The sequence below is a fragment of the Capra hircus genome, chromosome 11 (assembly GCF_001704415.2).
Source record: "Capra hircus breed San Clemente chromosome 11, ASM170441v1, whole genome shotgun sequence".
Lineage (NCBI taxonomy): Eukaryota > Metazoa > Chordata > Mammalia > Artiodactyla > Bovidae > Capra > Capra hircus.
Genome location: NC_030818.1, coordinates 49,743,432 through 49,759,887, shown reverse-complemented (window position 1 = coordinate 49,759,887; position 16,456 = coordinate 49,743,432). Strand labels below are relative to the sequence as shown.

Here is a 16,456-nt window from a genome sequence, read left to right as displayed (position 1 = left end):
TTGAATGTACATTTCACCAAAAAATACATACCAATGCCTAATAAGCACATGAAAAGATGCTCAATTAACCATTAGGACAATGAAAATTGAAACCATATGAGATACCACTTTATACCTATTAGGATGACTATAATAAAAAAAAGACCATAACAAGTGTTATCAAGAAAGTGAAGAAACTGAAAATCTCATACATTGCTGGTGGCAATGCAGTGAGGTGCCACTGCTTTGGAAAATATTTTAATAGTCTTACCATATGACCTATAAATTCCATTCCACTCCTGCATATGTATCAGGGAAAATGAAAACACATGTCCACACTAAAACTTGTACATAAATGTTCTTAACAGCATTCATGTTCATAAAAGCATTACTTATAATACCAAAAAGTGAAAACAACCTGAATGTCTATCAACTGATGAATGGATGAATAAAACCAGGTATATTCCATACAATGTAATATTGACAACACGTGTACTCAGTTGTGTCCGACTCTTTGTGACCCCATGGACTGTAACCCACAAGCTCCTCTGTCCATGGAATTTCCTAGGCAAGAATACTGGAGTGGGTTGTCATTTCCTTCTCCAGGGGATCTTCCCAGCCTAGGGATGGAACCCATGTCTCCTGCTTCTCCTACATTGAAAGTGAATACTTTATGGCTGAGCCAACAGGAAAACCCCACAATGTAGTATTGAAAAGTGAAAGTCTCTCAGTCGTGTCCAACTCCTTGCAACCCCATGGACTATATAGTCCATGGAATTCTCCAGGCCAGAATACTGGAGTGGGTAGCCTTTTCGTTCTCCGGGAATCTTCCCAACCCAGGGATCAAACCTAGGTCTTTTGAATTGCAGGCAGATTCTTTACCAGCTGAGCCATAATTGCTCCATAAAAAGAAATAAAGTACTGATACATGCTCCAACATGGATAAACTTCAAAAACATGCTAAGTCAAAGAAGCCAGACATAAAATATCATATGCTGTATATTCCATTTATGTGAAATTTCCAGAAAAACCAAATATACAGACAGAAAGTAGAATACAGACAGAAAGCATGATTGCATGGGGCAGAATAGAAAAGGACTGTGACTGCAAATGGGCACAAGATGTATTCTGTGGAAGATGATAGAAATGCTCTAAAATTAGATTATAATGATAGTTATATAATCTTGTAAATTTACTGAAAACTAGTTATACATGTGAAATTTAAGTGATTTTATGATCTTCAAGGTATAGCTCATTAAAACGGTTTTTTAAAAGTAGGAGAAAAAAGGCAATGCTGGGGACTTCCCTGGTGGTCCAGAGTGGTTAAGATTACGCTGCCAATGCAAGGGACACAGGTTCAATCCTTGGTCTGGGAAGATTCCTCATGCCTCACAACTACTGAAGCCCAGAGCCTGTACTCTGCAGTAAGAGAAGCCACTGCAATGAGAAGCCCACACACCACAACGAAGAGTCACCCTCTCTCTAGCTGCAACTAGAGAAAGCCTGAGCACAGCAATGAAGTCCCAGTGCAGCCAAAAATAAAATAAATTTTAAAACTTTTTATTAAAAAAAAAAAAGGCAGCGCTGTATCCAGGCAATAATATTTGCTCATGGTAAGATTTTAGACAGCCATCTATGGATTAATCCAGAAAATACAGCTTAGTACTACTATGTTAAAGGCTGGAAATATAAAGATGATGTAGCTCCCATCTACCAAAAACTCATGGATAGAGATAATAAATAAACTATAACATGGTATAATTACCAAAATAGAAGTTGTAAGGACAATACTGTGGGAATTCAAAATGAGCAAATAACTCTACCTGGAGGAATCTCGGGAAGCTCCATCGAGGTGTGATGGTTGAGCAGAATGCTGAAAAGTGGGTTGGGCTCAGCGGAAGAGAAGAGGCAGGAGAGCACTCTGGCAGAGAGAACACTGATGGGAAAGCCCAGCAAGCAATATCAGGATGAGCTATGCCTGTAGATACTGTGAATAGTTCAGTAGTGCTGGAGCAGGCTATAAAGAGATGATGTTGTCTTCCCTGGTGGCTCAGTGGTAAAGAATCCACCTGCCAGTCCAGGAGACACAGGTTCAATCTCTGGTCTACAAAGATCCCACATGCCACAGAGCAACTAAGCCCATGCATCACAACTACTGAGCCTGTGCTCTAGAGCCTGGGGAATCACAACTACTGAAGCCCAAGCACTCTAGAAGCCATGCTCCGAAACAGGAAGTAGCCACTGCAATTAGAAGCCTACTACACCACAACTAGAGAGTAGCCCCTGCTCTCCATGACTAGAGAAAAGCCTATGCAGCAACAAAGACCCAGTACAGCCAATACTAAAATGAATAAATCATTTTTTTAAAGAGGTCATGTATTTGGAAGAAAGCTTTACCTTCAATAAAACAAACAAACAAAATAAAGTGATCTGCGAGCACATCTTGAAAGCCTGTGTGTGTTCTTCATAAATTTGGACTCTACCTTATAAGCAATGGTTGGAAATTACAGTCTTTTAGGCTGGGAAGAGGTACAATCATTTACAAAGCTATAGTAAAAGCAAGATGAAGAATCAAACAAGGGGATTATAGCAACACCAAGGGGGAGACTAGACAGGAGCGAATAAACAGAGAAAGATTAAGGAGGCTTTGAATATGATAAGGTGTTTGGGGTTGGAGGAAGGCGGGGGCGGTCCTTAAAATTTTATAGAGCAAGCTACAGCAATGTCTAAGTCCAGGAATCAGATCTGAGCACAAAGTGGACAAGGACAAAGCCAAACCTCAGGCCTGTCCAGTTTGTATCAGGCCATCCCTGAGCCAATCCATGGGGATAAGAATAGAAGAGAAGGGGAAAACCATGACATCAGGATTTGCAGCGAGACCCTTAGGAACCGTCATGCTAGGGCTAGGACACACAGTGGGTATGTGTGGTGGACACCTCCTCCCAAATGTTCTTATTCTAAATCCAGAAAACTGCTGCTTAAAAGTAAGCCTAAAATTGAGTCAGATACCTTGAGTCAAATTTTTTGAGCTCCTGGTTTACTTATTTGAGCAAAGAAAAAGATAACACTGAATCTGGACACAGAATCACAAAATTTGATTTTTAAGGCAAATAATTTCTGTGCTGCTTCTCAAAATGTAGATATTTTAGTTTGAAATATTTTGGCCCTGCTGCGAGGCATATAGGATCTTAGTTCCCCAACCAAGTATCAACCCAGCAGTGGAAGCATGGAATTTTAATCACTGAATCACCAGGAAAGTCCCTGAATTTTTTTTAGAATAATGCATTTTAGGCCAACTCTTCCTCTCACTACTGAGTAATTATTGGAACCTGACTTTTCCAAGCCACCCTCCTTTCCCAGACATCATCATACAACTGAAGAAACTTGAACTTTATATTCCTATCCAGCCCCCAGGATGCAAGAGGAGCTTCGAGTTAGTCCAAAGCTAGATAAACTGACCACAAAGATTTAACCCAACTTTGTGTTCCAAGACTTCCCAGAGGGTAACTGAAGAATATTCTCAGGAAAGTACAACAGCATCTCCTTCTTCCTTCTTAGAACTGTTGATACAGTGAATCAGCTACACGCTCACTCTAAGTGGCTAAGCCAATAAGACTGACCAGAGGTCAGGGGCAATGTCAAATGCCCCAACATTCAAATTATAGGAGTTCCAGAAGAAGACGAAAAGAAAGGCCATGAGAAAATACTTGAAGAGATAATAGTTGAAAACTTCCCTAAAATGAGGAAGGAATAGCCACCCAAGTCCAAGAAACCTAGAGAGTCCCAAAAAGGATAAACCCAAGGTGAAACACCCCAAAGTGAAAATGAAGTTGCTCAGTCATGTCCAACCTTTTGCGACCCCATGGACTGTAGCCTACCAGGCTCTGAGGAGCCTCTCAGTCCATGGAATTTTCCAGGCAAGAGTACGGGAGTGGGTTGCCATTTCCTTCTCCAGGGGATCTTCCCAACCCAGGGATCAAACCCAGGTCTCCTGCACTGCAGGCAGACGCTTTACCATCTGAGCCACCAGGGAGACTTGAAAAACCCCAAGACATATATTAATCAAATTAACAAAGATCAAACACAAAGAACAAATATTAAAAGCAGCAAGGGAAAAACAACAAATAACACAAGGGGATTCCCATAAGAATAACAGCTGATCTTTCTGTAGAAACTCTTCAGGCCAGAAGGGAATGGCAGGACATACTTAAAGTGATGAAAGAGAAAAAACTACAACCCAGATTACTATACCCAGCAAGGATCTCATTCAGATATGAAGGAGAAATCAAAAGCTTTACAGACAAGAAAAAGCTGAGAGAATTCAGCACCACCAAACCAGCTCTCCAACAAATGCTAAAGGATCTTCTCTAGACAGGAAACGCAGAAAAGGTTTATAAACTCAAACCTAAAACAACAAAGTAAATGGCAACGAGATCATATTTATCAATAATTACCTTAAGTGTAAATGGGTTGGATGCCCCAACCAAAAGACAAAGACTGGCTGAATTGATACAAAAACAAGACCCCTATATATTTTGTCTACAAGAGACCCACCTCAAAACAAGGGACAGCTACAGACTCAAAGTGAAGGGCTGGAAAAAGATATCTCACTCAAATGGAGACCAAAAGAAAGGAGAAATAGCAATACTCATATTAGATAAAATAGACTTTGAAATAAAGGTCATGAAAAGAGACAAAGAAGGACACTACATAATGATCAAAGGATCAATCCAAGAAGAAGATAAAACAATTATAAACATATATGCACCCAACATAGGAGCACTGCAATATATAAGGCGAATGCTAACAAGTATGAAAGAGGAAATTAACAGTAACACAATAATAGTGGGAGACTTTAATACCCCACTCACACCTATGGATAGATCAACTAAACAGAAAATTAGCAATGAAACACAAACTTTAAATGATACAATGGACCAGTTAGACCTAACTGGTATCTATAGGATATTTCACTCCAAAACAATGAATTTCACCTTTTTCTCAAGTGCACATGGAACCTTCTCCAGGATAGCCCACATCCTGGGCCATAAATCTAGCCTTGGTAAATTCAAAAAAATTGAAATCATTCCAAGCATCTTTTCTGATCACAATGTGGTAAGATAAGATGTCAACTACAGGAAAAAAACTATTAAAAATACAAACATATGGAGGCTAAACAACATGCTTTTGAATAACCAACAAATCACAGAAGAAATCAAAAAAGAAATCAAAATATTCACAGAAACAAATACAAATGAAAACACAACAACCCTAAACCTATGGGATTCAGTGAAAGCAGTGCTAAGGGGAAGGTTCATAGCAATACAAGCTTACCTCAAGAAACAAGAGAAAAATCAAATAAATAACTTAACTCTACACCTAAAGCAACTAGAAAAAAGAAGAAATGAAGAACCCCAGGGTTAATAGAAGGAAAGAAATCATAAAAATTCGGACAGAAGTAAGTGAAAAAAAAACAAAGGAGACCATAACAAAAATCAACAAAGCTAAAAGCTGGTTCTTTCCTCCAGTTCCATTCTTCTTTCTCAAGATTGCTTTGGCTATTCGAGGTTTTTTTTTGTATTTCCACACAAATCTTGAAATTATTTGTTCTAGTTCTGTGAAAAATATCTCTGGTAGCTTGATAGGGATTGCATTGAATTTGTAAATTGCTTTGGAATCAACTTGCCTGACTTCAGGCTCTACTACAAAGCCACAGTCATCAAGACAGTATGGTACTGGCACAAAGACAGAAATATAGATCAGTGGAACAAAATAGAAAGCCCAGAGATAAATCCACACACATATGAACACCTTATCTTTGACAAAGGAGGCAAGAATATACAATGGAGAAAAGACAATCTCTTTAACAAGTGGTGCTGAGAAAACTGGTCAACCACTTGTAAAAGAATGAAACTAGATCACTTTCTAACACCGCACACAAAAATAAACTCAAAATGGATTAAAGATCTAAATGTAAGACCAGAAACTATAAAACTCCTAGAGGAGAACATAGGCAAAACACTCTCCGACATAAATCACAGCAGGATCCTCTATGATCCACCTCCCAGAATACTGGAAATAAAAGCAAAAGTAAACAAATGGGATCTAATTACAATTAAAAGCTTCTCACAACAAAGGAAAATATAAGCAAGGTGAAAAGACAGCCTTCTGAATGGGAGAAAATAATAGCAAATGAAGCAACTGACATACAACTAATCTCAAAAATATACAAGCAACTTACGCAGCTCAATTCCAGAAAAATAAACGACCCAATCAAAAAATGGGCCAAAGAAATAAATAGACATTTCTCCAAAGAAGACATATGGATGGCTAACAAACACATGAAAAGATGCTCAACATCACTCATTATTAGAGAAATGCAAATCAAAACCACAGTGAGGTACCACTTCACACCAGTCAGAATGTCTGCTATCCAAAAGTCTGCAAGCAATAAATGCTGGAGAGGGTGTGGAGAAAAGGGAACCCTCCTACACTTTTGGTGGGAATGCAAACTAGTACAGCCACTATGGAGAACAGTCTGGAGATTCCTTTAAAAATTGCAAATAGAACTGCCTTATGACCCAGCAATCCCACTGCTGGGCATACACACCGAGGAAACCAGAATTGAAAGAGACACATGTACCCCACTGTTCATCGCAGCACTGTTTATAATAGCCAGGACATGGAAACAACCTAGATGTCCATCAGCAGATGAATGGATGAGAAAGCTGTGGTACCTATACACAATGGAGTATTACTCAGCCATTAAAAAGAATACATTTGAATCAGTTCTGATGAGATGGATGAAAATGGAGCTGATTATACAGAGTGAAGTAAGCCAGAAAGAAAAACACCAATACAGTATACTAACACATATATATGGAATTTAGAAAGATGGCAATGACGACCCTGTATGCAAGACAGCAAAAAAGACACAGATGTGTATAGCGGACTTTTGGACTCAGAGGGAGAGGGAGAGGGTGGGATGATTTAGGAGAATGGCATTGAAACATGTATACTATCATGTAAGAATCAAATCGCCAGTCTATGTCCTATGCAGGATACAGCATGCTTGGGGCTGGTGCACAGGGATGACCCAGAGACATATTAGGGGGAGAGAGGTGGGAGGGGGGTTCATGTTTGGGAACGCATGTACACCCATGGTGGATTCATGTCAATGTATGGCAAAACCAATACAGTATTGTAAAGTAAAATAAAGTAAAAATTAAAATTAAAAAAAAGACAAAAAATACACATGCTCATTCAAGAAGAAGCATGTTGTAAGAATAAATTGTATATATCCTTCAAAAAAAAAAGAAAAGCAAACTTGAAAAAAAATTAAAAAATAAAAGCTGGTTCTTTGAGAAGATAAATAAAATAAACAAACCATTTGCCAGACTCATCAAGAAAAAAAGGGAGAAAAATCAAATCAATAAAATTAGAAATGAAAATGGAGAAATCACAACAGACAACACAGAAATACAAAGGATCATAAGAGACTACTATCAGCAACTATATGCCAATAAAATGCACAACATGGAAGAAATGGACAAGTTCTTAGAAAAGTACAACTTTCTGAAACTGAACCAGGAAAAAATAGAAAATCTTAACAGACCCATCACAAGCATGGAAATCAAAACCGTAATCAAAAACCTTCCAGCAAATAAAAGCCTAGGACTAGATGGCTTCACAGCTGAATTCTACCAAAAATTTAGAGAAGAGCTAACACTTGTCCTACTCAAATGCTTCCATAAAATTGCAGAGGAAGGTAAACTTCCAAACTCATTCTATGAGGCCACCATCACCCTAATACCAAAACCAGACAAAGATGCCACAAAAAAGAAAACTACAGGCCAATATCACTGATGAACATAGATGCAAAAATCCTTAACAAAATTCTAGCAAACAGAATCCAACAATATATTTAAAAGATCATACATCATGACCAAGTGGGCTTTATCCCAGGGATGCAGGATTCTTCAACATCTGTAAATCAATCAATGTGATACACCACACTAACAAATTGAAAGATAAAACCATATGATTATCTCAATAGATGCAGAGAAAGCCTTTGACAAAACTCAACACCCATTTATGATAAAATAAAAAAAAACCTTCCAGAAACCAGGCATAGAAAGAACATATCTCAACATAATGAAAGCCATATATGATTCAGTTCAGTTCAGTTCAGTCATTCAGTCATGTCATATATGATAAACCCACAACAAACGTTATCCTCAATGGTGAAAATATTGAAAGCATTTCCCCTAAAGTCAGGAACAAGACAAGGGTCCCCACTCTCACCACTACTATTCAACATAGTTTTGGAAGTTTTAGCCACAGCAATCAGAGAAGAAAAAGAAATAAAAGGAATCCAGATTGGAAAAGAAGAAGTAAAACTCTCACGGTTTGCAGATGACATGATCCTCTGCATAGAAAACCCTAAAGACTCCACGACAAAATTACTAGAGCTAATCAATGAATATAGTAAAGTCGCAGGATATAAAATTAACACACAGAAATCCCTTGCATTCCTATACACTAAAAATGAGAGAACAGAAAGAGAAATTAAGGAAACAATTCCATTTACCATTGCAATAAAAAGAACAAAATACTTAGAAATAAATCTACCTAAAGAAACAAAAAAGCTATATATATAAAACTATAAAACACTGATGAAAGAAATCAAAGATGATACAACTAGATGGATAAATATACCACGTTCGTGGATAGGAAGAATCAATATAGTGAAAATGAATATACTACCCAAAGCAATCTATAGATTCAGTGCAATCCCTATCAAGCAACCAATGGTATTTTTCAGAGAACTAGAATAAATAATTTCACAATTTGTATGGAAATACAAAAAACCTTGAATAACCAAAGCAATCTGGAGAAAGAAGAATGGACCTGAAGGAATCAACCTGCGTGACTTCAGGCTCTACTACAAAGCCACAGTCATCAAGACAGTATGGTACTGGCACAAAGACAGAAATAAATTAAATCAATGGAACAAAATAGAAAGCCTAGAGATAAATCCACGCACCTATGGACACCTTATCTTTGACAAAGGAGGCAAGAATATACAATGGAGAAAAGACAATCTCTTTAACAAGTGGTGCTGAGAAAACTGGTCAACCACTTGTAAAAGAATGAAACTAGAACACATTCTTAACACCATACACAAAAATAAAATCAAAATGGATTAAAGATCTAAATGTAAGACCAGAAACCATAAAACTCATAGAGGAAAACATAGGCAAGACACAGGATCCTCTATGACCCACCTCCCAGAGTAATGGAAATAAAAAGCAAAAATAAATAAATGGGACCTAATTAAATTTAAAAACTTTTGCACAACGAAGGAAACTATAAGCAAGGTGAAAAGACAGCCTTCAGAATGGGAGAAAATAATAGCAAACGAAGCAACTGACAAAGAATTAATCTCAAAAATACACAAGCAGCTCCTGCAGCTCAATTCCAGAAAAATAAATGACTCAATCAAAAAATGGACCAAAGAACTAAATAGACATTTCTCCAAAGAAGACATACGGATGGCTAACAAACACATGAAAAGATGCTCAGCATCACTCATTATCAGAGAAATGCAAATCAAAACCACAATGAGATACCATCTCACACTGGTCAGAATGGCTGCTATTAAAAAGTCTACAAACAATAAATGCTGGAAAGGGTGTGGAGAAAAGGGAACCCTCCTATACTGTTGGTGGGAATGCAAACTAGTACAGCCACTATGGAGAACAGTGTGGAGATTCCTTAAAAAACTGGAAATAGAACTGTCATACAACCCAGCAATCCCACTGCTGGGCACACACACTGAGGAAACCAGAATTGAAAGAGACACGTGTACCCCAATGTTCATCGCAGCACTCTTTATAATAACCAGGATATGGAAGCAACCTAGATGTCCATCGTCAGATAAATGGATAAGAAAGCTGTGGTACATATACACAATGGAATATTACTCAGCTATTAAAAAGAATGCATTTGAATGAGTTCTAATGAGGTGGATGAAACTGGAGCCTATTCTACAGAGTGAAGTAAGTCAGAAAGAAAAACACCAATATAGTATATTAACGCGTATGTATGGAATTTAGAAAAATGATAACAATGACCCTAAATGTGAGATAGCAAAAGAGACACAGATGTAAAGAACAGACTTTTGGACTCTGGGAGAAGGCAAGAGGGGGATGATTTGAGAGAATGGCATTGAAACATGTGTATTATCATATGTTAAATAGATCGCCAGTCCAGGCTCAAAGCATGAGACAGGGTGCTCAGGGCTGGGGAGGGAGATGAGAGAAGGGTTCAGGATGGGGAACACATGTACACCCATGGCTGATTCATGTGAATGTATGACAGAAACCACTACAATATTGTAAAGTAATTAGCCTCCAATTAAAATAAATAAATTAAAAAAAAAAAAAAGACGGACCAGAGGTGCTTCAACAGGAGACGAAAGATAGATGCCAGTTAGCACATTACTAACCTGGAAAAAATAAACTAAAAGATCCAAGCACAAATGACTTTCTCTCAACCAACCATCTCAGCTTGAAAGAGAATGAAAAAAAAATCTTGACATAATAAGAGATGGAGATGAGCAGATGAACATTTAAAAGATTCAGAAGTTGACAACATCAGTATCATAGGTAAAATTCTTCTTGGAGCACTACAGAGGTGAATAAGAAATTGTAGCAATGGGTCTGGAATTTTTCCAAGGAATAATATCAGCAGTGGGCTTCCCTGGTGTCTCAGGTGTAAAGAATCCACCCTCAGTGCAGAAGATGCAGGGTCAATCCCTGGGTAGGGAAGATCCCCTGAAGAAGGAAACGGCAACTCACTCCAGTATTCTTGCCTGAGAAATTCATGAACAGAGGCGCCTGGCAGGCTACAGTTCATGAGGTCACAAGAGTCAGACATGACTTAGCAACTAAACCACCACATCAGTAATACAATCATTACAGCACAGAATAACTATCATTCTTATTTGTAATGTCAGGGTGACAATGGAGCATAACTTCTCTGTGGAAAGAGAGACGGGATACCAATAAATTTTAATTCCCCATAATATAATTTCTGTGAGGTAAATTGTCTCTTTCATCTTGGATCTATCCTTTCCTCCTTGTACATCAATAATGTATAAGGTATGTATAGATTTTGAATGCCTTGTAAATATTTTGGTTCTATTTCGCTTACTGGCCCCCCAAAAAAGCAGTCTTTGATGCAAAGTAGGTATGTTTTACAATACTACAGTCAATGATGGGATAAGGCCCAAAGTCAACATTTCAATATTTTTTAAACAAAGGAAAAAAAAAAAGGAAGAAAGAAGAAATATGTAAACAGAGCTCAGTAGCTTTAGTTTCACTTATTTGGGAAAGGCAAAATAATTGGGGGAAAGTACATATCCCTCCTTGGGCTTCCCTGGTGGCTCAGTGGTAAAGAATCCACCTGCCAATGCAGGAGTGGAGAAGGCAGTGGCACCCCACTCCAGTACTCTTGCCTGGAAAATCCCATGGCTGGAGGAGCCTGGTAGGCTGCAGTCCGTGGGGTCGCTCACGACTGAGCGACTTCACTTTCACTTTTCACTTTCATGCATTGGAGAAGGAAATGGCAACCCACTCCAGTGTTCTTGCCTGGAGAATCCCAGGGACAGCGGAGCCTGGTGGGCTGCCATCTATGGGGTTACACAGTCGGACACGACTGAAGTGACTTAGCAGCAGCAGCAGCAGCCAATGCAGGAGACAAAGGTTCCATCCCTGGGTCAGGAAGATCCCTTGGAGGAGAAAATGGCAACCCACTATAGTATTTTCTTGCCTGGGAAACCTCATGAACAGAGGAGCCTGGCAGGCTACAGTTCAGGTGGGGGTCACGAAAGAGTTGGATACAACTTATCAACTAAACAACAACAACATATACTAGTCTTCTTTCTGCTTTTTAAAAATTGACTTTTATTATCTTTAAGGATAGGTTAGTGGAAAGACACTCAATGAGCCAAATGTGTAAATAAACAAACCTATTAGAATGTGGGTATGCATATCAGTTAAAAACAAACAACGTTTTTAAATGCAAACTCCTTTTCAGGTGAAATTACCTATGGTGGAAGAGTTACGGATACCTGGGATCAAAGATGCCTTCGTACTGTTTTGAAAAGATTTTTTTCTCCTGAAACATTACAAGATGGTTATAAATATTCTGAATCAGGTGAGTGACTTTTCAATACTATGGAAAAAGACCTTTTCCAAGAAGTCATTAACAGCATCCTCAGTTTTCCATCCAGGAGCTGTCTGTGTCCAGTCCTCACCACCCAGACCCCCATACTAACCATGCCCATGCTTTGTTCCTTTTTCAGTTGCTAAGTTGTGTCTGACTCTTTGCAACCCCAGGGACTGCAGCATGCCAGGCTTCCTTGTCCTTCACTATCTCAAACTCATGACCTTGAATCAGTGATGCCATCCAACCATCTCTTTCTCTGTTGCCCCCTTCTCCTCATGCCCTCCATCTTTTCCAGCATAGGAGTCTTTTCCAATGAGTTGGCTCTCTGCATCAGGTGGCCAAAGTATTGTAGCTTCAGCATCAGTCCTTCCAATGAATATTTAGAGTTGATTTCTTTTAGGATTGACTGGTTTGAGCTCATCACTGTGCAAGGGACTCTCAAAAGTCTTCTCCAGCACCATAGTTCAAAAGCACCAATTCTTCGGTCCAATTCTCTGGTCCAATTCTCATGACCATACGTGACTATTGGAAAAACCATATCTTTGACTATACGGACCTTTGTTGGCAAAGTGATGTTTCTGCTTTTTAATATGCTGTCCAGGATTGTCATAGCTTCAGCTTTGGTTGTAAGAGTACAAAGATATCTATTGTGTGATAACCATTTTTAACTATTTCTGGTCTAAAGTAGATTGTATTCTGTCTAAATGTGTTTTCAAAGTTCTATCACTTAAGAGCACACCTTTCAGCAGCACATCCCTGAATTCTTAGAATCTTGGAATGTTCTGCAGGTGACACCTTAAAAGGTTAGGACACTGATAGATGCTAAAGGCCTCTAGAAAATGTGAAGGAATTTGACACAGCAATGAAAGCTAGGGGGCTTGCAAAAAACCATCCCTGTTTCTCCATGATGCAGCTGATGATAGCCACCATCTGAACAGACAGAGAAGCACAAAACTTGGCGGTACTCAAAGGTCATCTATTTAAGACATATTTGCCTTCTGTGTTTTCAATAACAGGTATCTATTTTGCTCCCTTGGCTGACAGCCTGCAAGAGTTTAAAGACTACATTGAAAACCTGCCTTTGATAGATGACCCAGAAATATTTGGAATGCATGAAAATGCCAACCTAGTTTACCAGGTATGTGGCCTTTCAACTTAAATGCATATTCATATTGTGTATATAAACCTGAAACATCCATAATCATCTCACGGGTTGTATAAATTATAATCTTCTTAAATAAATAAAATAAATGTTTCACCTCAGCTTCAGCATTTGGTTCCAATTTAGCACCCTGTTGTCTCTGGATCTTTCATGGAATCCTAAGATAGTTAGGTATCTTCTTGTCATTGACCACCTCCTCACCTTTCAGCCTCTGCCTGGTCCATAATCTACCTGCTAGTCTTCCATAATATGGGGATTTGGATGGTAATCCAGACAGTCCTTTCTCTTTTGCTCCTCTCCCGCCATTCTGGAGATATTTATATCATATTATACAAGGATTTATGGATCCACAGATGAATAGGTTATAAAAGTACAATAGCAAATATCCAAGGCAGATAAATCAAACACTGCTCTTCAAGAGCACGGATCATTGATTTTGCTATTTGCAACAGCAGGTTGGACTTGAAGGGCATTATGATAAGTAAAATAAGTCAGAGAGAGAGAAATATTGTGTGATATCACTTATATGTGGAATCCAAAAAATAAGACAAACTTGTGAAGATAACAAGAAAGAAGCAGACTCACAGATACAGAGAACAGACTATTGGTTACCAGTGAGGAAAGGAAAGAGTGGGGGGCAAAACAGGGGTAAGAGATAAAGAAGTATAGACTATCATGTATAAAATTAGAAAGCTATAAAGGCATATTGTACAACACAAGTAGGAAATATTTTATGATAACTATAAATGGTGTATAACCTTTAAAAATTGTGAATCACTCTGCTGCACACCTGTAACATATAATATTGTACATCAACTATATCTCAATTTTTTTAACTCAACAATTTTTAAAAATTTATTGAAGTGTAGTTGACTTACAATGTTAATTTCTTCTGTATAGCAGTGACTCAGTTATACATATATATATATTATTTTTCATATTCTTTTCCATTATGGTTTGTCACATGATATAGAATATAGTTTCCTGTATATTATATCTTAATTTTAAAAAAATAATTTAAAAATTTTAAAATGAAAGCACAGTTCGTCAAGGTCATAGGACCAGATCACTAAATTCATGGCATCTGGTCCCATCACTTCATGGCAAAGAGAAGACAAAAAAGTGGAAGCAGTGACAGATTTTATTTTCTTGGACTCCAAAATCACTGCAGACAGTGAATACAGCCATGAAATTAAAAGACACTTGCTCCTTGGAAGAAAAGCTATGACAAACCTAGACAACATAATAAAAAGTAGAGACATAGAGACATCACTTTGCCAACAAAGATCCGTATATTCAAAGCTATAGTTTTCCAGTAGTCATGTATGGATGTGAGAGCTGGACCATAACGAAGGTTGAGAATTCATGCTTTTGAATTGTGGTGCTGGAGAAGACTCTTGAGAGTCCTTTGGACTGCAAGGAGATCAAGTCAGTCTCAAAGGAAATCAGTCCTGGATATTCACTGAAAGGACTAATTCTGAGGCTCCAATACTTTGGCCACCTGATGAGAAGAGGTGATTCACTGGAAAAGACCCTGATTCTAGGAAAGATTGAAGGGAAAAGGATAAGGGGGCAGCAGAGGATGAGATGGTTATATAGTGTCATCAATTCAATGGACACGAATTTGAGCAAACTCTGGGAAATAGTGGAGGACAGAGGAGCCTGGCATGCTACAGGCCATGGGGTTGCAGAATTGGACATGACTTAGCATGTGGTCCACTGGAGAGGGAATGGCAAGCCACTTCAGTATTGTTGTCTTGAGAACCCCATGAACAGTATGAAAAGGCAAAATGATAGGATACCAAAAGAGGAACTCCCCAGGTCGTTAGGTGCCCAATATGCTACTGGAGATCAGTGGAGAAATAACTCCAGAAAGAATGAACGGATGGAGCCAATGCAGAAACAATACCGAGTTGTGGATGTGACTGGTGACAGAAGCAAGATCCAATGCTGTAAAGAGCAATATTGCATAGGAACTTGGAATGTCAGGTCCATGAAACAAGGCAAATTGGAAGTGGTCCAACAAGAGATGGCAAGGGTGAACATCAACATTCTAGGAATCAGCGAACTAAAATGGACTGAAATGGGTGAATTTAACTCAGATGACCATTATATCTACTACTGCGGGCAGCAATCCTTCAGAATAAATGGAGTAGCCATCATGATCAACAAAAGAGTCCAAAATGCAGTACTTGGATGCAATCTCAAAAACAACAGAATGATCTCTGTTCGTCTCCAAGGCAAACCATTCAATATCACAGTTATCCAAGTCTATGCCCCAACTAGTAACGCTGAAGAAGCTGAAGTTGAATGGTTTTATGAAGACCTACAAGACCTTTTAGAACTAACACCCAAAAAAGATGTCCTTTTCATTATAGGGGACTGGAATGCAAAAGTAGGAAGTCAAGAAACACCTGGAGTAACAGGCAAATTTGGCCTTGGAATACGAAATGAAGCAAGGCAAAGACTTATAGAGTTTTGCCAAGAAAATGCATTGGTCATAGCAAACACCCTCTTCCAACAACACAAGAGAATACTCTACACATGGACATCACCAGATGGTCAACACCGAAATCAGATTGATTACATTCTTTGCAGTTAAAGGTGGAGAAGCTCTATACAGTCAACAAAAATAAGACCAGGAGCTGACTGTGGCTCAGATCAGGAACTCCTTATTACCAAATTCAGACTCAAATTGAAGAAAGTAGGGAAACCGCTAGACCATTCAGTATGACCTAAATCAAATTCCTTATGATTATTCAGTGGAAGTGAGAAATAGATTTAAGGGCCTAGATCTGATAGGTAGAGTGCCTGATGAACTATGGAATGAGGTTCGTGACATTGCACAGGAGACAGGGATCAAGACCATCCCCATGGAAAAGAAATGCAAAAAAGCAAAATGGCTGTCTGGGGAGGCCTTACAAATAGCTGTGACAAGAAGAGAAGTGAAAAGCAAAGGAGAAAAGGAAAGATAGAAGCATCTGAATGCAGAGTTCCAAAGAATAGCAAGAAGAGATAAGAAAGCCTTCTTCAGCGATCAATGCAAAGAAACAGAGGAAAACAACATAATGGGGAAGACTA

The 16,456-nt window shown here is 38.6% G+C and overlaps 1 protein-coding gene across 1 annotated transcript in view; it reads left to right on the top strand.

Annotated features, from left to right (window-relative positions):
- The window catches only part of DNAH6 (dynein axonemal heavy chain 6), a 284,536-nt gene that overhangs the window by 244,129 nt on the left and 23,951 nt on the right, over positions 1 to 16,456 (top strand). The window contains exons 68-69 of the mRNA XM_018054768.1: positions 12,082 to 12,201; positions 13,230 to 13,351. Of these exons, the coding sequence (XP_017910257.1) occupies positions 12,082 to 12,201; positions 13,230 to 13,351 (242 nt within the window). The remainder of the gene's footprint in view (positions 1 to 12,081; positions 12,202 to 13,229; positions 13,352 to 16,456) is intronic.